Source organism: Corythoichthys intestinalis, chromosome 1 (genome assembly GCF_030265065.1).
Source record: "Corythoichthys intestinalis isolate RoL2023-P3 chromosome 1, ASM3026506v1, whole genome shotgun sequence".
Classification (NCBI taxonomy): Eukaryota; Metazoa; Chordata; class Actinopteri; order Syngnathiformes; family Syngnathidae; genus Corythoichthys; species Corythoichthys intestinalis.
The window spans coordinates 8720565-8744991 of NC_080395.1; the positions used below are offsets into that span (position 1 = coordinate 8720565).

The window sequence follows — 24427 nt, forward strand, 5'->3', positions numbered from 1 at the left end:
TGCGATCGTCCCTCACCTTTTGTTGGCAGGTATTGAAACAAGCTACTGCTCGCTAGTTTTGCTGCTGTGCTCACTTTGCTTGGACCTTCATCTTCTTCACTCTTCACACTAACAGTCATTGGAAACTTGGGGATTTCACCTTCATGTTCTTCTTTCATGTTAGGGGATTCTGGCTCCGCCTCCTGTTTGACGCACAGCATCTCCGACTCCTCCTGTCTAACGTGGGGGGGATCGTGCTTCTCCCGGTGAAAGTCTTCCACTGTGATGTCTGAGGGACACAGGATAAAAAAAAATGTAAAAAAAAATCACGCTCTTTGGACGGAACGGCTGATATTTAATTTCTGTATATTTTCTCGCGTAGGAATTTGATGCTTTTCAGTCATGGCACTGAATGTCATCACAGTTTGTAAATTCTGTGCTGTGAAAAAATATTAACTAGATAAATACTTTGTAAAGAAAAGAAACAATTTAAATTGACACACTATTATTTGTGAAGAAAAACGAATAACAAATTATCCGAATAGCACTTGTTGCATTATGCCCATATAGTACATTCATATCATTTTCCCAAACAAATAGCTATACAATTCTCAATACTGTTGACCTCTTGGGCTTCAAGTCCGCAAAAGAGCAAATGAACCACCATGAGGCTTTGAACCAATTGGCTGAAAATTATTTGTTTTGTATAAAGAGATGAAACAAAAATAATTTAAAAGACTTTGTAAAATGGTAGCAGCAACTGTATAATAAACACCCTTGGCCTCCTATAGACCCTACTCACATGACGTCACAACCACGCCTCCGCGCCATATTGTCCGTCAACTCGTCGTGTGACGCATTACCGCTACGTAAATTCCTCCTATTATGGCGTGTTTTTCTGCTCGTTAACATTAATAATCAAAATGGTGAAGGCGTGTGTGGCGGTTGGTTGCAGTAACAGAGAAGATAGACGGAGAGACTTGAAGTTCTACCGTATTCCGAGAGACCCGGAGAGGAGAGCGAGATGAACTGCTGCAATTTCGACGAGAAAACTGGGCACCAAACGATCACCACAGATTATGTAGTAGTCATTTTATATCTGGTAAGATGCATTTAATATATATTCAGAGGGTTTTGGGCTGACAACCACAATTAAGATCATTGCGAGGCTAATCGCCGACAACATACGGTTTCAAATTCAAGATGCTTATTTCTTCTACCATCATTATTTTTTAAATAATATTTAGCTGGTAACACGAGAAAGAAGCTGGCCTCGTCTCCGGATCATCAGTTAAACAGGGGTGTCCAAACTTTTTGCAAAGGGGGCCAGATTTGGTGTGGTAAAAATGTGGGGGGCTACCTTGGCTGATTTACGTAGAACAATATATTTAAACACATTTTAGCAAGCCCTGCTATGTGTCACATTTGCTTTATTATTATTTTTTAATTAATAATTTCAACAATCTTGCCTTTGTGGCATTCTCTTTTGACACTCGGGCTCTTGCGAAATACTGCTGCTGTGAAATTAAACTAGCTTCAAGTTGCTTTCATTTCTCGCTGCGTATCTTCCCTGTAATGTTGTCGTGCATGTCAGCGTGTCTTGTTTGGTAATATCGCGTCACATCGAACTCTTCCTTTTCCGTTCCTTCGCCGCCTTACTGGAGCGCTGGCTCCCGCTCATTTGTCATGGTAAGCGATTTTCATTGCTAAGGGACACCTGGTTGTGCTGTACCATAGCGCGGGGATTCTGGGATTGACAAACTCAAATCCAGCATCATCGTTACCCTTGTTATGCTTATTTTTGATGCTTGTTGCTTGCTCTTGTGGGATTGTAATCCATAAATCTCATTAATTCTGCATTTTCTAATCAATAAACATTGTCTATTGAACAAAAGTGTGCCTGTTACTGATTCACCGCGAACCTGGAAATTTCGGAAAACACACGGCGACTTTAAACGTACATTCGAGACAACAACTCTACCGAGGTTCTGGATCAAAGTCATTTCGGAATATACTGACATCGCAAGGAGAGCACTGCAAAATGCGCTACAATTTCCAACATCGGATCTTTGTGAAGCAGGCTTCTCTCACGCTCCCATCTCGGGACCATCTCGTCGCAACAAAACAAGCTCAGGCCTCCTACTGATTCGGGTGAGTTGTATTTTCCCTTTACTCAACATGACGGGGCTAAAAACAAATGTTATTTTTAGGGCTGTCAAAATTATCGCGTTAACGGGCGTTAATTAATTTTTTAAATTAATCCCGTTAAAATATTTGACGCAATTAACGCACTATGCCCGCTCAGACAGATTTAAATGTCAGTACAGTGAAAGGCCAACTTGTTAATTGTGTTTTATGGAGTTTTTCCGCCCTCTGCTGGCGCTTGGGTGTGACTTGCATATGTTATGTGGCGTAATGTCGCCCTCTGCTGGCGATTCAGTGCAGCGGATTATTTGGGTTTCGGCGCGCTTTTCTGACGTGCTTATATGTCGACGTGAACTCACACTAATAGACAGTGCTATTCAGACCAGCTAACGTCCGCATCCAGTATTCAGTGGCAGTTCTCATAGCCCCATCACACTGTTTGTGTCTAATACATGCATTGCTTGTGAGTTATATTCCTCCTTTGTTTATATTCATGAGCATTAGATAGTTATTGATGATGTGTATTTGAATTTGTTCACATATATGGTGAAAGGCAGTTACATTGTTAGAGGCTTGTGAGCTAATTGGCTAGTGCTACTGCTCAAATGGACACGTGTGTGTACATTTTATGTTATTTTGTGATTTATGCAAGTTATTGACACATTGCCTTGTTATTTTCAGTTTTACAAAAATACAAGAAACGTGCTCCTGTCAAAAAGAGATGACTTCAGTAAAGCCCATGCAACTTTGCCACACCGTCTGATTTCTTTTTGGAACTTATGTTCGCTATCTGTCAATTTGTGTACTCACACACATTGAGGACAGAATAGGGCTACTAGTTTATTTTTTGATTGAAAATTTTGCAAATTTTATTAAAACGAAAACGTTAAGAGGCGTTTTAATATAACATTTTATCCATGGATCACTTTAACAGAATGTTAATAATGTTAATGCCATCTTGTTGATTTATTGTTATAATAAACAAATACAGTCCTTATGTACCGTATGTTGAATGTATATATCCATCTTGTCACATCTTTCCATTCCAACAATAATTTATAGAAAAATATGGCCTATTTTATAGATGGTTTGAATTGCGATTAATTGCGATTAATTACGATTAATTCATTTTTAAGCCGTAATTAACTCGATTAAAAATTTTAATCGTTTGACAGCCCTAGTTATTTTATATTTGCTGTATTTTTCGCCATACATTGCCGGTGTTCTGACAAATTTGGCATGCGCGTAACATTAAAAATGACCACGAATGGAGCGATTCCAAAGTACACTCTACAAACTTTCTTTAAAGAAAGGAATATTAACTTACGTCTTCCATGATAGCTGCACGCAGCTCTCTCACTTAACGACTTCGCCGTGTCGTTAAGCATTAATTTACGCCATTTTCGTGTTGCACATGTATGTTTATGATGTAAATAGTTTTTTAGCACCCTTGGATAACATTGAGAGTCCAACAGAATATAAAAGAGGGTTTTTTTCACTGCCAAAAAAGCTTTGGGAGCAAAATTTTATAAGGGTGCAAAATTTGACAGAACACCGGTCCGTGATAAAAAGACCCAAATCACACCGGTCCGTGGTGCAAAAAGGTTGGGGACCCCTGATTTAGAGAAACAAATAATTTTCTAAGTATTATATTTTTGTCGGTCTGATGATTTTTTGTTTTGTTGTTGTTGTTTTTTTAAAATCAGACACTATAAGAAATTACTCACAACATGATTCTTATTTTCACCCAGCCACCTCTTGGTAAACTGCACTTAAAGGGAACCAAGGATAGAAAGACTTGTAGTTCTTAACATATAATTGTTAAACTAATTTGATATTAAAACCTTTCTTGATGTTTTGGTTTTCCATCCATTTTGTAAAATTAGCTAAACTAGAAGGTCGCCATTGTTGTTGACATCGCAGGGCGGTGACATCATTGGGTGACGATGCCGGTTCAGCCCTTTCACTTTGAACCTGAGAGGAACATTAATGAGCATGACAGAACTGTCGATATTTCACAAAACGAGCAGCAATTGGACGTAGTGAATTCATCCCACAGCTCCGTTACAAAACAATCTGACCAGCAGCAGAATGTGACAAAATCATGCCAGTCGTCATACTATCTTTGCTTGCTAGCTTGCACAGTTGCGCGCATAAAACATAACGGCCTCCGTCGGTCAAAACGTACTAATATTAGAGATTTTTAAATCAATTGTAATACTTTGTGTTCCAAATAACATTTTAGTAAACAATAACAGTTGTGGCTTATTAGAGCCTAAAAGTCTTTAAGTCCGAGGGACCCTTTAAGATGATGTACGGAACATCTGAGTCCAGAACGCAGAGGGAAGTCACAGATAATGACAGTACTTGTAGATAAAAGTAAAACATACTGTATTTATTAGGGCTGTCAAATTTATCGCGTTAACGGGCGGTAATTAATCACGTAAAATATTTAACGCATGTGCAGAACGACCCACTCACGCCTTGCCGCAAACTGACTACAATGGCGCTGTTTTATGTATATTGAGGGCTAAGAGGCAGAGACAAGCGAGTGGAGTGGACACAGGCATTCACAGGGGCCGCGCAATTTATTGGCAAAAGCTTTATTGGCATCTCATTCACAACAATTATATCTATTGTGGCGAGCGACGTGGGGAAGAACGACACCCTGTATTGAACACAACGCAGAGAATATATACCATTTGCAGCCACCACTGACAGTCATGGTTGCCCAACTTCCCATCATGCATTTGGGCAGAACAGTTAAGTCGCTACAGAACATTTACTGAAAGCACAACAAAAATAATATTCCTATCTCTCAAAAAAAAAAAAATGTTCACAAAAAGAAAAGCGCTCAATGCAAAGAGAACTGGCATTCCCAATCAAAATAGCTATGCAAAATAATACTAAGACTTTGGTCAAACTCTATTCAAACATTTCGTTTAGCTCAACAAATTACACTAGATGGCAATATTTAGTCACAATATACAAACTCACATTTATAAGAATTACAAGTCTTTCTATCTGTGGATCCCTTTCACAGAAAGAATGTTAATGTTAATGCCATCTTGTGGATTTATAGTTATAATAAACAAATACAGTACTTATGTTAATTGTGTTTTATGGAGTTTTGCCGCCCTCTGCTGGCGCTTGGATGCGACTGATTTTAAAGGCTTCAGCACCCATGAGCATTGTGTAAGTAATTATTGTCATCAACAATGGCGGGCTACTAGTTTATTTTTTGATTGAAAATTTTACAAATTTTATCAAAACAAAAACATTAAGAGGGGTTTTAATATAACATTTCTATAACTTGTACTAACATTTATCTTTTAAGAACTACAAGTCTTTCTATCCATGGATCGCTTTAACAGAATGTTAATAATGTTAATGCCATCTTGTTGATTTATAGTTATAATAAACAAATACAGTACTTATGTACAGTATGTTGAATGTATATATCAGTCTTTCCATTCCAACAATAATTTACAGAAAAGTATGGCATATTTTAGAGATGGTTTGAATTGCAATTAATTAATTTGTAAGCTGTGATTAACTCGATTAAAAATTTTAATCGTTTGACAGCCCTACTATTAATATATCATTTATCGTATGTATTGTTAAAGTTTAGTGTAAGCACGATTAATTAGCATTGTTGTATTTGTCACCGATGACGATAATGAAAATATTTCATCTACGAATAATTTTAGTTTTCGATGACTTCAACTAGAAGAAGACGAACACATTTTAAAACGACTAAAATATGACTAAAGTAGTATTTTCGTCCAAAAGGCAGACAGAAATTAAAAGGGCTGCCAAAAACAATGCTATTGTTATTATAATTGATTGTAACCATGATACCATAGTCGTCCAATTGTGTTGAATAATGAGAATTAATGCAATACAAAGAACACTGGTATATACAACCCATATTTATAGAACAGAGTTCTAAAAACAGTTTACAAAACAAGTCAGTCAGTCAGTAATGAACAATATTTGGTAGTAATCATAAAAAGGTCCAGTAATTCTACAATGAAGAGGATTTCAAATGATTACAATGCACAACACAACTCCTTACACCACAATATTGACATGATCAGCAGATATCGTTAGCTCTGACTGGTTCAGTGCACGTTTTCTGGAACAGCAAAAAAAAAGAACAAAGCTTTTTGAATTGATGCAAGCTAACATAAGAAAATATGAAGAAGCGAATGTAGCGGTTGGCTTTGACTTTTAAAACAGTGGGAGATGAGGAAAGACCAGTGTGTTTCTGTGTTTAACAATGTTTGCATTGATAAACCACTTGATATTTTTTCAGCGAAAACGTGCTGAATATTGCCAACAATCGTCCCGCTTTGTCAGTGTTACATTAGTAAACCTGCGAACACTGTTAGCATCATATAAGGCGGCATACCAAGTTGCTCAGTGCAAAATATCGCCACACCATAGCAAAGAAGCTGAAACTGCCAGCAGCAAAAATGAAAAGTGTCCCTCTGTCCAATGACACTGTTGCTTTTGTTCTTTTAATTTTTGTTTTTTTCGGTCAGATTGTTTGGCATATTGTCTTCATGAGTTAATGTTGCTTAATAATTAAGATGTGTTATTATTATTATTTTTTTTTCAATTTTATTTTTCAGGATCACAATTTATCTCGAGTGTAGTTTTTACAGTTAGGATACAGCATTTTTGTTTTGTAATTCGGGCACATTGATGCGCTTTAAGTCTTTTTTATTACATACAAAACAATGTTAAGACGTATACTTTATTGTGTGTTGCTTGAATTGACTTTTTTTCCTTTAACATTAAAAAGACCATATCCTGGCCAAAAATGACGTATTTATAAAGCGTACAACAGACGGCCCACAGAAATCAAGGGAACGCCGGTATCCCAAATTGTACAGCATGGAATTTAAGGGGTGAAGAGGTTTTTAACAGCACAAGGTGCAAGTGAATGGTTTCTCCTTGGTGCGTGTTCATGCATAATTGTTTAATTCTTGCTTTCGGGTGACCCTTTTACCTGGTGTGTACGCATGTGTCTTGTCAACGCTTGCTTCATACAAAATCTTTTATCGCAAAGAGAGCAGACATAAGGCTCCTCTCCAGTGTGTGTTCTTGTATGTATCTTTAGATATCCCTTCTGGGTGAAACTTTTACCACAAAGTGTGCAGACAAAAGGCTTTTCTCCAGTGTGTGTATGCATGTGAGTTGTTAACCCTTGCTTCGTAAAAAATCTTTTATCGCAAAGAGAGCAGACAAAAGGCTTCTCACCAGTGTGTGTTCTTGTGTGATGGCTTAAATCTCTTTTCTCAAGGAATCTCTTACCACATATTGAGCAGACAAAAGGCTTTTCTCCAGTGTGTGTACTCGTGTGTCTTGTTAACTCATGCTTCGTACAAAATATTTTATCGCAAAGACAGCAGACGAAAGGCTTCTCTCCAGTGTGTCTCCTTGTGTGTATGTTTAAACTTCCCTTCTGGATGAATCTTTTACCACAAAATGTGCAGACAAAAGGCTTCTGTCCAGTGTGTTTACTCATGTGTTTTGTTAACCCTTGTTTCGTGAAAAATTTTTTATCGCAAAGAGAGCAGACGAAAGGCTTCTCTCCCGTGTGTGTTCTTGTATGTATCTTTAGATATCCCTTCTGGGTGAATCTTTTACCACAAAGTGTGCAGACAAAAGGCTTTTCTCCAGTGTGTATATGCGTGTGTACCTCTAAATTTCCCTTTTGGGTGAATCTTTTCCCACAAAGTGTGCAGGGAAAAGGTTTTTCTCCAGTATGTGTACTTGTGTGGTTTGTTAACGCTCGCTTCGTAAAAAAACTTTTATCGCAAAAAGAGCAGACGAAAGACTTCTCCCCAGTGTGTGTTCTAGTGTGATTGCTTAAATCTTTTTTCTCAAGGAATCTTTTACCACAAAATGTGCAGACAAAAGGTTTTTCTCCAGTATGTGTACTTGTGTGTCTTGTTAACGCTCGCTTTGTAATAAATCTTCGATCGCAAAGAGAGCAGACGAAAGGCTTCTCCCCAGTGTGTCTTCTTGTGTGTGTCTTCAAATTTCCTTTTTGGGTGAATCCTTTACCACAATATGTGCAGAGAAAAGGTTTTTCTTCAGTGTGTATACGAGTGTGGATGGTTAAATTTTCCTTGGTAGTGAATGTTTTATTGCAATGTGAGCAGGGAAAAGGTTTCCCACGCGGGGATTCTTTTGTGTCCCTTTTCAATAATGGCTTGTTTAAGGATTTCGAAGCATCAAAGTCAACATCCTCCTCATCGGTGTTAAAGTATGAAGAGGTGGATGTTATGTCGTCGCTGTCTGACAGTGGCGCTAAAAGATCATCTGGTTGCGATCGTCCCTCACCTTTTGTATTCAGGTATTGAAAGAGGCTACTGCTCGCTAGTTTCGCTGCCCTTCTCTCTTCGCTTGGACCTTCACCTTCTTCACTCTTCACACTAACAGTCATTGAACACTTGGGGATTTCACCTTCCTGTTCTTCTTTAATGCTGGGGATCTCCTGCTCCGCCTCCTGTTCGATGTACGGCATCTCCGACTCCCCCTGTTCAAAGTGGGGGGGATCGGGCTTCACCGGGTGGGTGTCTTCCATTGTGACGTCTGCGGGAAACAGGATAAAAAAAAAAATCAAGCCCTTGGGAAGGAACGGCTGACATTTTATTTCTGTATATTTTTTTCCAGTAGGAATTTGATGATTTTCAGTCATGGTAGGAATGTCATCCCACAATTTGTAGATTCTGGGCTGTGAAAAAATATTCACTAGTGAAATACTTTAGAATTTAAATTGACAAACTATCAGAAAATTATTATTTGTGAAGAAAAACGAATAACACATTATCCTAATAGCACTTATTGTATTTTGCCCATATCGGAACACAAGCACATTCATATCATTTTCCCAAGCAAATACCTATACAGGTCTCAACACTGATGACCTCTTGGGCTTCAAGCCCACTTAAGAGCACATGAACCACCATGACACTTTGAAGCAATTGGCTGAGAAGCTTCATTGCTTCAAGAACAGTTCATATAGATGACGTTGTGCTGAGAAACAATATACAATACGTGGTAGATCAAGACAAAACACATAGTTGAAATAAACAAACAAAACAAAAAAATGTAAAAAGTTTGTAAAATGGTAGCGACAACTGTCTAATAAACACCCCTGGCCTCATATACAAGGCATGTTTGGGGTACAAACTGTAAAACAGAGCAGCTACATCATATGGTGTCTTTTATGTCTGCCAGAACAAAACCTTTCCACAACATTAAATTTGTTGTTCCCTTCATGTGTTCATTTATTTATAATGTAGAGAAATAATTTTCAACGTTTTACATTTTTGTCTGATGATTTTCTTTTTTTAATCAGACACTGTAATAAGTTACGAACAACGTGATTATTATTTTCATCTTCCCACTTCTGCGTAAACTGCACTTAAATGGAACCACGGATAGAAAGACTTGTAGTTCTTAGAAGATAAATGCTATCATGAGTTGATATTGATGTTAAAACCCCTTAATGTTTTTGTTTTTATACAATTTGTAAAATTTGTTTAACTAGGTGGTTGCCATTGTTCTTGACATCGCAAGGCGATGAAGTCACTGGGCTATGCTGCCGGGCTTCCAGAGTCGGACTCTCGCGACATAAACATGTCATATGTTCAGCCCCTTCAATTTGAATCCGAGAGGAACATTAATGAGCATGACAGCACTGTCGATATTTGACAAAACGAGCAGCAATTGGATGAACTGGATGCAGGTACGACGTCGGAAATTCATCCCACAGCTCTGTTAAAAACCAATCTGACCAGCAGCGGAATGTGACAAAATCAAGCCAGTCGTCACACTAGCTTTGCTTGCTAGCTAGCACAGCTATACTCCCAGTCCATCCCAACCACATCATCATCCCCAGCGTCCATTGCGCGCATAAAACATGACGCCCTTTCTCAAAACGTACTAAACATTAGAGATTTTTTAATCAACGGCAATACTTTATGCGTTTCTATTTCCATATTTTAGTAAACAAGAACAATTGTGGCTTATTAGAGCCTACAAGTCTTTAAGTCCGAGGTACCCTTTAAGATGATGTACGGAACATCTGAGTCCAGAAATGCATTAGCAGCAAGTGGCCAAGCAGAGGGAAGTCACAGTTAACGACAGTGCTCGTAGGTAAAGTAAAATATACTTATACAGTGCCTTGCAAAAGTATTCGGCCCCCTTGAACCTTGCAACCTTTCGCCACATTTCAAGCTTCAAAAATAAAGATATAAAATTTTAATTTTTTGTCAAGAATCAACAACAAGTGGGACACAATCGTGAAGTGGAACAAAATTTATTGGATAATTTAAACTTTTTTAACAAATAAAAAACTGAAAAGTGGGGCGTGCAATATTGTTCGGCCCCCTTGCGTTAATATTTTGTAGCGCCACCTTTTGCTCCAATTACAGCTGCAAGTCGCTTGGGGTATGTTTCTATCAGTTTTGCACATCGAGAAACTGACATTCTTGCCCATTCTTCCTTGCAAAACAGCTCGAGCTCAGTGAGGTTGGATGGAGAGTGTTTGTGAACAGCAGTCTTCAGCTCTTTCCACAGATTCTCGATTGGATTCAGGTCTGGACTTTGACTTGGCCATTCTAACACCTGGATACGTTTATTTTTGAACCATTCCATTGTAGATTTGGCTTTATGTTTTGGATCATTGTCCTGTTGGAAGATAAATCTCCATCCCAGTCTCAGGTCTTGTGCAGATACCAACAGGTTTTCTTCCAGAATGTTCCTGTATTTGGCTGCATCCATCTTCCCGTCAATTTTAACCATCTTCCCTGTCCCTGCTGAAGAAAAGCAGGCCCAAACCATGATGCTGCCACCACCATGTTTGACAGTGGGGATGGTGTGTTCAGGGTGATGAGCTGTGTTGCTTTTACGCCAAACATATCGTTTTGCATTGTGGCCAAAAAGTTCAATTTTGGTTTCATCTGACCAGAGCACCTTCTTCCACATGTTTGGTGTGTCTCCCAGGTGGCTTGTGGCAAACTTTAAACAAGACTTTTTATGGATATCTTTGAGAAATGGCTTTCTTCTTGCCACTCTTCCATAAAGGCCAGATTTGTGCAGTGTACGACTGATTGTTGTCCTATGGACAGACTCTCCCACCTCAGCTGTAGATCTCTGCAGTCCATCCAGAGTGATCATGGGCCTCTTGGCTGCATCTCTGATCAGTTTTCTCCTTGTTTGAGAAGAAAGTTTGGAAGGACGGCCGGGTCTTGGTAGATTTGCAGTGGTCTGATGCTCCTTCCATTGTTTCAGATGTTTAAAGCTTGGGAAATCTTTTTGCATCCAAATCCGGCTTTAAACTTCTCCACAACAGTATCTCGGACCTGCCTGGTGTGTTCCTTGGTTTTCATAATGTTCTCTGCACTTTAAACAGAACCCTGAGACTATCACAGAGCAGGTGCATTTATACGGAGACTTGATTACACACAGGTGGATTCTATTTATCATCATCGGTCATTTAGGACAACATTGGATCATTCAGAGATCCTCACTGAACTTCTGGAGTGAGTTTGCTGCACTGAAAGTAAAGGGGCCGAATAATATTGCACGCCCCACTTTTCAGTTTTTTATTTGTTAAAAAAGTTTAAATTATCCAATAAATGTTGTTCCACTTCACGATTGTGTCCCACTTGTTGTTGATTCTTGACAAAAAAAAAAAAATTTCATATCTTTATGTTTGAAGCCTGAAATGTGGCAAAAGGTTGCAAGATTCAAGGTGGTTGAATACTTGTGCAAGGCACTGTATTTTGAAATGACTAAATTATGAGTAAGTAGTATTTTCGTCCAAAAGACGAGGACTGAAATTAAAAGGGCTCCCAAAAACAATGCTACTGTTATTATCATTTATTGTAACCATGATCCCATTGTGGTCCAATTGTGTTGAATGATGATACTTATTGCAATACAAAGAGTAGTGGTATATACAACCCATATTTATAGAACAGAGCACTAAAAACAATTTACATAAAATGGAAGCAAGACAGTCCGTAAGAAACCAAATTGTTCGATGGTAGTAATAAAAAGGTCTGGTAATTCTACAATGAAGCAGATTTCAAATGATTACAATGCACAAGACGACTCTTTACACCACAGTATTGATGAGCAGAGCTCGTTAGCTCTGATTGGTTCAAATGCACATGTTTTCTGGAACAGCAAAAAAAGAACAAAGCTTGTTGAATTGATGCACGCTAAGGGGAGGAAATATGATGTAGCGGATGTAGCAGTTGGCTTTGACTTTTAAAACAGTGGGAGATGAGGAAAGACCAGTGTGTTTTCTGTGTCTAACAATGTTTGCATTGATACGCTGCTTGATATTTTTCAGCGAAAAATAATGATGCACCGATACAGATACCAGTATCGGCAGTGGTTGCGGTGCGATCCCACCGAAATGATGGTATCGGCGAGTACCAACAAACAGGGCACCGATACTATTTACCGGTCCAGTATTATAACACTTGACCGCAGCCTTCTTTCTCCTGACACGCAGTACACTCTGTGTTGTGTGATCACACGTGATTACTTTGCATGCCAAGCAGCTATCGCTATTGACCTACTCCAAACCAATGACAGCGGGCCAACAGTTGCTCTTAACCAATGCCGGGGCAGCTTTTTCATATGGAGGAAAAACAAACTAGAAGGAGAAGACTAAAATGTCGGCCGTGTCGGAATATTTCAGCGTCGAGCACAATGGCTGGGGATGGACCGCAGCAACAACTGGTCAGTTCACTCGTCGGAAGGAACGGTGGGATGAGAAGAATGAAGGAGCGAGACAGATGTTCGGAAAAAAAAAAATCACCGAAATGACTTGTCTGTAGCCTGCCCCTTGTTTTCGTTGAAAGCGTGGAAATCCTACTTTTTATGGCTCACGCAGTACCTAAGTATAAGGTCCCAAGTCGCAGATACATTAAGGAGACGACTAACCTGCACCAAAAATAAAGTAACGGAACATGTTTTAGAAAAGCTGGAGAAGGCAGGGGCCATAAGCTTTTCAACCAACGTCTGGAGCAGCCAAGTCTCCCAACTTTCCCGGCTTAGCTTGACAGCCAGCTAGAAAGCATAGTACTTCATACGAATGAATTCAAGGGATCACACACATCGGCCAAGCTATTGCTACTCAACTGGAGCATCCCATGGTCAAAGGTACTTTACTTTTCTTGTCTTTTACTGAAAGATATGCCACAGTAATTTGAGACCTGTTTCAAAAGTGCTGTAGAAGTAAGTGAAGTAAGCTAAGTGGGTAAGCTGTTTGTCTAAAAGAGAAAGAGGGAGGCTAATAGACAGGATGCTGTGGTCAATTACTATTATTATTGATAATTTAATGAAAGTTGCACTGTTTGGCCTTTAAGAGTTTTAAAAAAGTTTTTTTTCAGTTCATTCAGTTTTTTTATTATGAATGTATTTTTACTTTCTTGTTATTGGGCTAGTATTGTTTTAATTTCACAAATTTAGCACTATTTTGGCCTTTGAGAGCCAAAGGTTTATTCAGCTATTGTCACCCATATGAGGTGTGCAATAAAAAGTTCGACTGGATTCACTTTGTATTAGTCTTTTTCCTGTTTCGAAAAGGTTAGCAACATACTGACAAAGCCATGATAGCAATGATTTCACATCCAAGTATGTAGCTCTTTGGAAGAAGAAAAAAAAAAAAAAATATATATATATATATATATATATATACACTCACAGGCCACTTTATTAGGTACACCTGTCCAACTGCTCGTTAACACTTAATTTCTAATCACATGGCGGCAACTCAGTGCATTTAGGCATGTAGACATGGTTTAAGACAGTCTCCTGCAGTTCAAACCGAGCATCAGTATGGGGAAGAAAGGTGATTTGAGTGACTTTGAACGTGGCATGGTTGTTGTGCCAGAAGGGCTGGTCTGAGTATTTTAGAAACTGATCTCCTGGGATTTTCACGCACAACCATCACTAGGGTTTACAGAGAATGGTCCGAAAAAGAAAAAATATCCAGTGAGCGGCAGTTCTGTGGGTGGAAATGCCTTGTTGATGCCAGAGGTCAGAGAGGAATGGCCAGACTGGTTCGAGCTGATAGAAAGGCAACAGTGACTCAAATAACCACCCGTTACAACCAAGGTAGGCATAAGAACATCTCTGAACGCACAGTACGTCGAACTTTGAGGCAGATGGGCTACAGCAGCAGAAGACCACGCCGGGTGCCACTCCTTTCAGCTAAGAACAGGAAACTGAGGCTACAATTTGCACAAGCTCATCGAAATTGGACAATAGAAGATTGGAAAAACGTTGCCTGGTCTGACGAGTCTCGATTTATGCTGCGAAATTCAGATGGTAGGGTCAGAATTGGCGTCAACGACAAGAAAGCATGGATCCATCCTGCCTTGTATCAACGGTTGAGGCTGGTGGTGGTGGTGTAAGGAATATTTTCTTGGCACTCTTTGGGCCCCTTGGTACCAATTGAGCATCGTTGGAACGCCACAGCCTACCTGAGTATTGTTGCTGACCATGTCCATCCCTTTATGACCACAATATACCCAACTTCTGATGGCTACTTTCAGCAGGACAATGTGCCATGTCATAAAGCTGGAATCATCTCAGACTGGTTTCTTGAACATTACCATGAGTTCACTGTACTCAAATGGCCTCCACAGTCACCAAATCTCAATCCAATAGAGCATCTTTGGGATGTGGTGGAACGGAGATTTGCATCATGGATGTGCAGCCAACAAATCTGCACCAACTGTGTGATGCCATCATGTCAATATGGACCAAACTCTCTGAGGAATGCTTCCAGCACCTTTTTGAATCTATGCCACGAAGAATTGAGGCAGTTCTGAAGGCAAAAAGGGGTCCAACCAGTTACTAGCATGGTGTACCTAATAAAGTGGCCGGTGAGTGTATATATATATGTATATGGTATTGGTATCAGCCTATACTGCACAGTCAGGTATTGGTTTTGGGGCCAAAAATGGTTCAACACTATTGAAAACTTGCCGAATATTCCCAACAATTGTCCCGCTTTGTGAGCGTTACATTAGTAAACCGGCAAACACTTTTAGCATCATATGAGGCGTCATACCAAGTTGCTCAGTGCAAAATATTGCCACACCATAGCAAAGGAGCCGTTACTGCCTGCAGCAAAAATGAAAACTGTCACTCTGTCCAAACACTGTTGTTTTTGTTCTTTTTTGTTTTTTCGGTCAGATTGTGTGGCATATTGTCCTCATGAGTTAATGTTGATAATTAAATTGAAAATGTGTGCTTATTTACAGATTTGATTAAATATTATTTTTCAGTCTCAAATGGTCAAAATATTAACTTGGAGTGGATATTTACAGTTTGGATGTGGCATTTATTTTTTTTTGTTATTCAGGCAAATTGATGCACTTTGTCTTTTTCGTTACAAACAAAACAATGTTAATAGTTATACTTTATTGTAAGTTGATATATTTTACTTTTTTTCTTTGATATCTAAAAGGACATACCCTGGTCAAAAATGACGAGAACAACAGACGGCGGCGTCCCCAATTGGACAGCACGGAGTGTAAAGGGTTAAGAGCTATTTGACAGCACACGGTGCAAGAAAAAGGTTTCTCCTTGGTGTGTGTTCTTTCGTAATCGTTTAATTCTTGCTTCCGGGTGAACCTTTTACTTGAAGTGTATGCGTGTGTGTCTTGTTAACTCCTGCTTCCGACAAAATCTTTTATCGCAAAGAGAGCAGACAAAAGGCTTCTCTCCAGTGTGTGTTCTTGTGTGCAGATTTAAACTTCCCTTCTGGGTGAATCTTTTACCACAAAGTGTGCAGACAAAAGGCTTTTCTCCATTGTGTGTACTTGTGTGTGTTATCAACGCTCGCTTTGTATAAAATCTTTTGTCGCAAGGTGAGCAGACGAAAGGCTTCTCCCCAGTGTGTGTTCTTGTGTGATTGCTTAAATCTCTTTTCTCGAGGAATCTTTTACCACATAATGTACAGACAAAAGGCTTTTCTCCAGTGTGCGCATTTGTGTGTCTTTTTAACTCTTGCTTCGTACAAAATCTTTTATCGCAACGAGAGCAGACGAAGGGCTTCTCTCCAGTGTGTGTACTCGTGTGTTTAGTTAATGCTTGCTTTGTACAAAATCTTCTATCGCAAAAAGAGCAGACAAAAGGCTCCTCTCCAGTGTGTGCTCTTGTGTGTATCTTTAGATATCCCTTCTGGGTGAATCTTTTACCACAAAATGTGCAAACAAAAGGCTTTTCTCCAGTGTGTGTACTCGTGTGACTTGTTAAGTCTCGCTTCGTACAAAATCTTTTATCGCAAAGAGAGCAGACGAAAGGCTTCTCTCCAGTGTGTCTTCTTGTGTGTATAATTAAAGGTCCCTTCTGAGTGAATCTTTCACCACAAAAACTGCAGAGAAAAGGCTTTTCTCCATCGTGTGTTCTTGTGTGTACATTTAAATTTCCCTTCTGGGTGAATCTTTTACCACAAAATGTGCAGACAAAAGGCTTTTCTCCAGTGTGTGTACTTGTGTGTTTTTTTAACGCTCCCTTCGTAAAAAATCTTTTATCGCAAAGAGAGCAGACGAAAGGCTTCTCCCCAATGTGTGTTCTTGTGTGATTGCTCAAATCTTTTTTCTCGACGAATCTTTTACCACAAAATGTGCAGACAAAAGGCTTTTCGCCAGTGTGTGTACTCGTGTGTCTTATCAAGTCTTGCTTCGCACAAAATCCTTTATCGCAAAATGAGCAGACGAAAGGCTTCTCCCCAGTGTGTCTTTTTGTGTGAATATTCAAATTTCCCTTCTTGGTGAATCTTTTACCACAAAATGTGCAGAGAAAAGGCATTTCTTCAGAGTGTGTATGCGTGTGTATGAATAAATTTTCCTTGGTAGTGAATGTTTCATAGCAATGTGAGCAGGGAAAAAGTTTCCCACCCGCGCATTCTTTTGTGTCTCTTGTCAGTGATGACTCGTTTAAGGATTTTGAAGCATCGAAGTCAACATCCTCCTCGTCGGTGTTAAAGTCAGAAGAGTGTGATGTTACGTCGTCGCTGTCCGACAGTGGCCATAAGAGGTCGTCCGGTGGCGATCGTCCCTCACCTTTTGTTGTCAGGTGTTGAAAGAAGCTACTCGTCGCTAGTTTCGCTGCTCGGCTCTCTTTGCTTGGACCTTCATCTTCTTCGCTATTTACACCGACAGTCATTGGAAACTTAGGGATTTCATCTTCCTGTTCTTCTTTAATGCCGGGGCTCTCTGGCGCCGCCTTCTGTTTGATGCACGGCATCTCCGACTCCTGTTGTATAAAGTAGGGGGGATCGTGCTTCTCCTCCGGATGAAGGTCTTCCATTGTGACGTCTGCGGGGCACAGGATTAAAAAAAAAAAAAATCACACTCTTGGGACGGAATGGCTGATTTTACATGATTTCAATCATTAGTCATTAGTAGATGATGATGTGCTGTGAAACGAAAATACCATTATCAACAAAGTTACTCATGTTTACATGGTATATCGAGACACAAAAACAAGTACCGTATTGGCCCGAATATAAGGCGGTGTTTTTTGCATTGAAATAAGACTGAAAAAGTGGGGGTCGTCTTATAGTCACGATCTAGACATTATACCCATTCACGACGCTAGGTGGCGCCAGATATCATCGAAGCGATGTTCTGTCATGACAGATCTCAGCTACTCTCAAGTTTAACCAGTTTGCATTATTTTATTGCAATGTTTTTCCTTATTCAGGTCTGTTTCAAGACTACCCTTACAGTTAGACCTCACAATTTTGTTGTTTTATCACAATAGATTGGTTGATTTACATATCAAAAACCAGAAGCCATTCATTTATGAATGTGATTGCACTTTAGTTTACATATTTAAATGCTCAGATATTAAGATTTTAATGAGGCAAAATAACATGCTTTTTCCCTCAAATATATTACTATAATCATTTGTTTCAGATGTACTGTAATTATTTTCTGGATAAAAATTAATTTGGTGTTCAAAAAGTCTTTTTTCAAACTTGAATCTTGAGCAAGAGGGGGTCGTCTTATCAGGGACGTCTTATATTCGGGCCAATACGGTATTTGAAACAAACAAAAAAGGGTTGAAAAGCCTTTTTTAGGCTTTAAGGATAAGCACTCCTGTCTTCAGATACAAAGCAGTTTTTTTTTTTTTTTTAATTCAGACACTATAATAAGTTACGAACAACGTGATTATTATTTTCACCTACCCACATCTAGGCAAATTGCATTTACAGGGAACCACGGACAGATAGACTTGTATTTCTTAAAAAGACAAACGTTAGTATGAGTTAAAATAATTTCATATTAAAACCCCTCGATGTTTTCGTTTCTATACGATTTGTAAAATCAGTTTAACTAGTAGGTCGCCATTGTTGTTGACACCGAAGGGCGCTGACGTCATTGGGCTTTCACAGTAAGACTCTAGCGACATAAACATGTCATCTGTTCAGCCCTTTCAATTTGAACCAGAGAGGAACATTAATGAGCTGTCGATATTTGACAAAACAAGCCGCAATTGGATGAATTGGATGCAGGTACGACATCGGCAATTCATCCCAAAGCTCTGTTACAAAACAATCTCACCAGCAGCAGTATGTGACAAAATAATACTTTTCATCATACTAGCTTCACTTGTTAGCTAGCACAGCGATTCTCCCAATCAGTCACAACCACGTCATCACCCCTAGTGTCCATTGCGCAAATAAAACATGATGCCCTCCGTAGGTCAAAGCATGTACTAAATATTAGATTTTTAAGTCAATGGCAATATTTTATGTGTTTCTAATCACATATTTTAGTAAACGAGAACAATTGTGGCTTATTAGAGCCTACAAGGCTAAGTCCGAGGTACACTTTAAGATGATGTACGTAACATCTGAGTCCAGAAATGCATTAGCAGCAAGTGGCCAAGCAGAGGGAAGTCACAGTTAACGACAATGGTTGTAGATAAAATATACTTAGATATCACATATAGTATGTATTGTTATAATTTAATGTAAGCACAATAGCATTGTTGTTTTTGTCACAGATGACAATAACGAAAATATTTCATTGACGAATAATTTTAAAATAATTATCGACAAATAAAACTAGATGAAGACGAACACATCTTGAAATGACTAAAATATGACTACATAGTATTTTCGTCCAAAAGACGAAGACGGAAATTAAAAAGGCTGCCAAAAACAATGCTATTGTTATTATAATTTATTGTAAGCATGATCCCATAGTCGTCCAATTGTGTTGAAGAATGAGAATTAATGCAATACAAAAAGTACTGGTATATACAACCCATATTCATAAAACAGATCTCTAAAAACAGTTCACAAAAAAGGAAGCAAGACAGACGTAATAACCCACATTTTTTTTATAGTAATAATTAAAAAGTTCCGGTAAATAGTAATAATTAAAAGGTCTGGTAATTCTATAATGAAGCAGATTTATAATGATTACAATGCAGAAGACGACTCCTTACACCACAAGACTGACATGTGATCAGCTGACAGATATGATTAGTTCAAATGCACGTTTTCTGGAACAGAACAAAAAAAAAAAAAAAAAAAAAAAAAAAAAAAAAAAAAAAAAAAGCTTGTTGAACTGATGCGATAAAGGGCAATGCAACAAAAAAATCGATCAGCTCTTGAAGAGAAAGGAATGATTGAAGAGGCTAATTTATCTAATGTACATCATTTAATTAGACTCGTCAAATGTCATTGACATTGTCACTGAAGGTAAAAGAACAATGAATGAACATGTGTGAAACTACATACCTAGCAAAAACGGGCGAAATAACTGAAAACGTAGTATAATATTCTTGTATTTTCAAAGTCGCCACTTTGATTACTTTTTTTGTACCCTCTCGTCATTCTGTTGATGAGCTTCAAGAGGGAGTCACTTAGAATGGTTTTTCACTTCACAGGTATGCCTTTTCAGGGTTCATTAGTGGAATTTAGTGCTTTATCAATGGGGTTTGACCGCCATTTGTATTGCATTGCATGAGGTGTGAGCAAACCTTTGGCCTGTACAATATGTTACTTATGACTTTATTATTAAAAACAAAAACTAAATGTTTGCATTAGCTTCAATTTTAACGTACATCCAAAATTGAGGTTTTGCATTTAGATGTGGGGGGGGGAAATAGGAGATGGATGTTGATGTTACTGCTGTTTTTGTTAACCAAAAGCAGTTTTATGTGCATTTCAGTGGTTTCAGGAATTTTAACAGTTTGTTTTTTAAGTGTTCATATCAGTGTCAAATGGTCTAAAAAGATACTTTGAGTGTATTTTGAATGTGGCATATTTTCTTTTTGTAATTCAGGCAAATTAATGCGCTTTAAGTCTTTTTTGTTACAAATAAAACAAGTGTTATTAGCTACACTTTATTGTAAGGTTGATGCATTTTATTTTTTCTTTAACATCAAAAAGGACACAGTCTTGTGCAGAGGTGTATTTGTAATAATTTTATAGACAAATGATACTATTTACAGTGGCGGCAGAGTGTTTTTGGGGTGGGGGGGGCGCGAAACGTTTACGTCTTCCTTGGGGCCTAACAGAATATATGGCGGAAAACACTAAGGCTAGGTTCATACTGCAGGTCTTAATGCACAAATCCGATTTTTTATCATATGTTTTTTCGGCGTGCCCGTTCAGACTACCTTTGTCCATTGAGACAATTCAAGTATTAAGCATGCACACTAATTCGTCCGACACACGCTGAGCAAGACGACCCGCATGCGCAGAAGCATCAAAACAAATGACCACACATGTTGGCTCTCATCCATCACTGCAGGGATATCATATTTTGCTGTTTAAAAAGAGGACACAAATAACAGACATAAATAATCCCCGTCGAGGTTTATATTCAAAGTATATGGATCGATAGGATGCACACACTGTCCGTGCATGTCACACACACATACGGGCAGTTTGCCTCGACTCTCGGCCGTCTAAGCAATGTTGAAATATAGCTTATATGGAGCAGACGAACACCGATCATTCTCAGGATTATGCTCAACCCATTTTAATTTTTTAATGACTGTTGTCAAGTCCAACCCTTCCTAAAAAGCCGTGTTCAAGGCAAGCTAGGCGCTAATAACACACAGCTGCACCGCTACCGTAGCGTCTCTCTCGCCTTTTGATGACGTAATTGCTGCATGAATTCCGATTTGAGAGACTGGACAGTACAGACCGCCGCGACAGTCTGGAAAAATGAAGCCAAGATTGGATTTGAACCACATACAAAAGTGACCCAGATCGGATTTTGAAATAGTCCAGTTCCATGCGACTTGTCACGTTCAGACCGTCAAGTTAATGTCTCACTCGAGTCGGGAAAAACACGAAAAAATCGGATTCGTGCATTAAGACCTGTAGTATGAACGTACCCTGTCACCTCTGAGACCCCCAATTTAGCCAACTTTCAAAATTGTCCGATATGCACAATTGGAATGGAATGGAATGAATGAATGAATTTATTGTCATTGTCATCAAAATCATTGACAGTTTCAGAGTGTGGAATTTTACCCGAAGGAAAGACGAAGACAGACAAGGAAAGACGGGAAAAGCAGATGCTTATCGAAACCCGTCCCCCATGAATTTGACACATCATTGGAAAGCTTAAAATCTCAATTTTCTGGGGGAAGAAAAATTTTGAACAGGAGGGCACGTTCAAAAAAAACATTTTTTTTCTAAACAGCAAAACTATCTGGAGGTGAGAGCACGCGAGAGCAGAATTACAGACGCCGGGTATACCTAGACCATGAGACAGAATGTGGGGGAAAAAAACAGAAAATCAAATTGTTTGATTTTTAAAAAATTTATTTCCAAATTAGAGTGGAAAATACGTATTTGGTCACCAACAAACAAACAAGATTTCTGGCTGTCAAAGAGGTCTAACGAGGCTCCACTCGTTACCTGTATTAATGGCACCTGTTTTAACTCATTATCGGTATAAAAGACACCTGTCCACAGACTCAGTCAGTCACACTCCAAACTCCACTGTGGCCAAGACCAAAGAGCTGTCGAAGGACACCAGAGACAAAATTGTAGACCTGCACCAGGCAGGGAAGACTGAATCTGCAATAGGTAAAACACTTGGTGTAAAGAAATCAACTGTGGGAGCAATTATTAGAAAATGGAAGACATACAAGACCACTGATAATCTCCCTCGATCTGGGGCTCCATGCAAGATCTCACCCCGTGGTGTCAAAATGATAACTAGAACGGTGAGCAAAAATCCCAGAACCACACGGGGTGACCTAGTGAATGACTTCCAGAGAGCTGGGACCACAGTGACAAAGGCTACTATCAGTAACACAATGCGCCGCCAGGGACTCAAATGCTGCACTGCCAGACGTGTCCCCCTGCTGAAGCCAGTACACGTCAAGGCCCGTCTGCGGTTCGCTAGAGAGCATTTGGATGATCCAGATGAGGACTGGGAGAATGTGTTATGGTCAAATGAAACCAAAAGAGAACTTTTTGGTAGAAACACAGGTTCTCGTGTTTGAAGGAGAAAGAATACTGAATTGCATCCGAAGAACACCATACCCACTGTAAAGCATGGGGTTGGAAACATCATTCTTTGGGTCTGTTTTACGCAAAGGGACCAGGACGACTGATCTGGGTTAAGGAAAGAATGAATGGGGCCATGTATCGAGAGATTTTGAGTGAAAATCTCCTTCCATCAGCAACGGCATTGAAGATAAGACGTGGCTGGGTCTTTCAGCATGACAATGATCCCAAACACACGTGGCTTCGTAAGAAGCATTTCAAGTTCCTGGAGTGGCTTAGCCAGTCTCCAGATCTCAACCCCATAGAAAATCTGTGGAGGAAGTTGAAAATCCGTGTTGCCCAACGACAGCCCCAAAACATCACTGCTCTAGAGGAGATCTGCATGGAGGAATGGGCCAAAATACCAGCAACAATGTGTGAAAAACGTTTAGCCTCCGTTATTGCCAACAAAGGGTATATAACAAAGTATTGAGATGAACTTTTGGTATTGACAAAATACTTATTTTCCACCATGATTTGCAAATAAATTCTTTAAAAACCAAACAATGTGATTTTCTGTTTTTTTCTTCACATTCTGTGTCTCATGGTTGAGGTTTACCCATGTTGTCAATTACAGGCCTCTCTAATATTTTCAAGTGGGAGAACTTGCACAATTAGTGGTTGACTAAATCCTTAATTGCCCCACTGTAACAAGGGTCGCGATGCAAAAATCACAAACATCAAGGAGTAGTCGAGATTTTCTTTTACATATATTTACCTTTTTAAATGTTTTTTTCCCCCCCGATATTTCTTTGTTTGGATCTATTATTTATCACCTAACATATCAGAAAAAAATGCGACAGAAACTAAAAAATATTCTTAAACGATGGTTATGAGGCAAATATCCATGACTTTACAGAAGCCATATTTTTCATTGTGACGTATTTTGTTTAAAAGTTTAAAATATGTGAGTGAATAATTTTTTTGTAGTTTTTTTTTTAAACGAAATATTAGACATCAATTAATGATTCTAAGCTAAAAATGACATTTTGAATAACAAATATAATTAATTACCTTCCATTTATGGCTGGGTTGAAACAAAAGCGGTTGCGCGACGTCTGTAAACGGGGGTTTTGAGGGTAAAACGGACAAATTAAAAATAGTTCGGAGGCTTAATGCGCCATGAATCTGCTATCAAACACAACAGTTATTTTGGCTTAAAATACAGCAGATTCTTTTAAAGAGGAGTGCAAGAGCAGAAACTGTTTTTTCAGTCTTGTCTGTGTTTTCCACCATATATTGAGTATAACAGACTTTATGGCCCACAGTAATCAAGGGGATACCGGGGTCCCCAACTATACAGCATGGAATGTTGAGGGTAAAGAGGTTTTAAACAGCACACAGTGCAAGTGAATGGTTTCTCCTTGGTGTGTGTTCTCGCGTAATCATTTGATTCTCTCTTGTGGGTGAACCTTTTACTTGGTGTGTATGTTCGTATGTTTTGTCAACTCTTGCTTCGTACAAAATCTTTTTTTGCAAAGAGAGCAGACGAAAGGTTTCTCTCCAGTGTGTCGTCTTATGTGTGAATTTAAATTTCCCTTCTGGGTGAATCTTTTACCACAAAGTGTGCAAACAAAAGGCCTTTCTCCATTGTGTGTACTTGTGTGTGTTATCAACGCTCGCTTCGTATAGAAGCTTTTGTTGCAAGGAGAGCAGACAAAAGGCTTCTCCCCAGTGTGTGTTCTTGAGTGATTGCTTAAATCTCTTTTCTCGAGG

General features: G+C 39.0%; 1 protein-coding gene across 6 annotated transcripts in view; it reads right to left on the reverse strand.

Annotated features, from left to right (window-relative positions):
* LOC130930269 (zinc finger protein 287-like) overlaps positions 1-24427 on the reverse strand; it is an 82183-nt gene that overhangs the window by 13958 nt on the left and 43798 nt on the right. For 4 of the 6 annotated variants that reach the window (XM_057858504.1, XM_057858154.1, XM_057858302.1 and 1 more), the window contains 3 exons: positions 17079-17498; positions 8482-8733; positions 140-268 (listed from right to left, as the gene is read on the reverse strand). In XM_057858504.1, coding sequence (XP_057714487.1) covers positions 140-268; positions 8482-8733; positions 17079-17498 — 801 coding nt within the window. The remainder of the gene's footprint in view (positions 1-139; positions 269-8481; positions 8734-17078; positions 17499-24427) is intronic. The other 2 variants (XM_057858389.1, XM_057858226.1) reach the window with 2 other exon arrangements.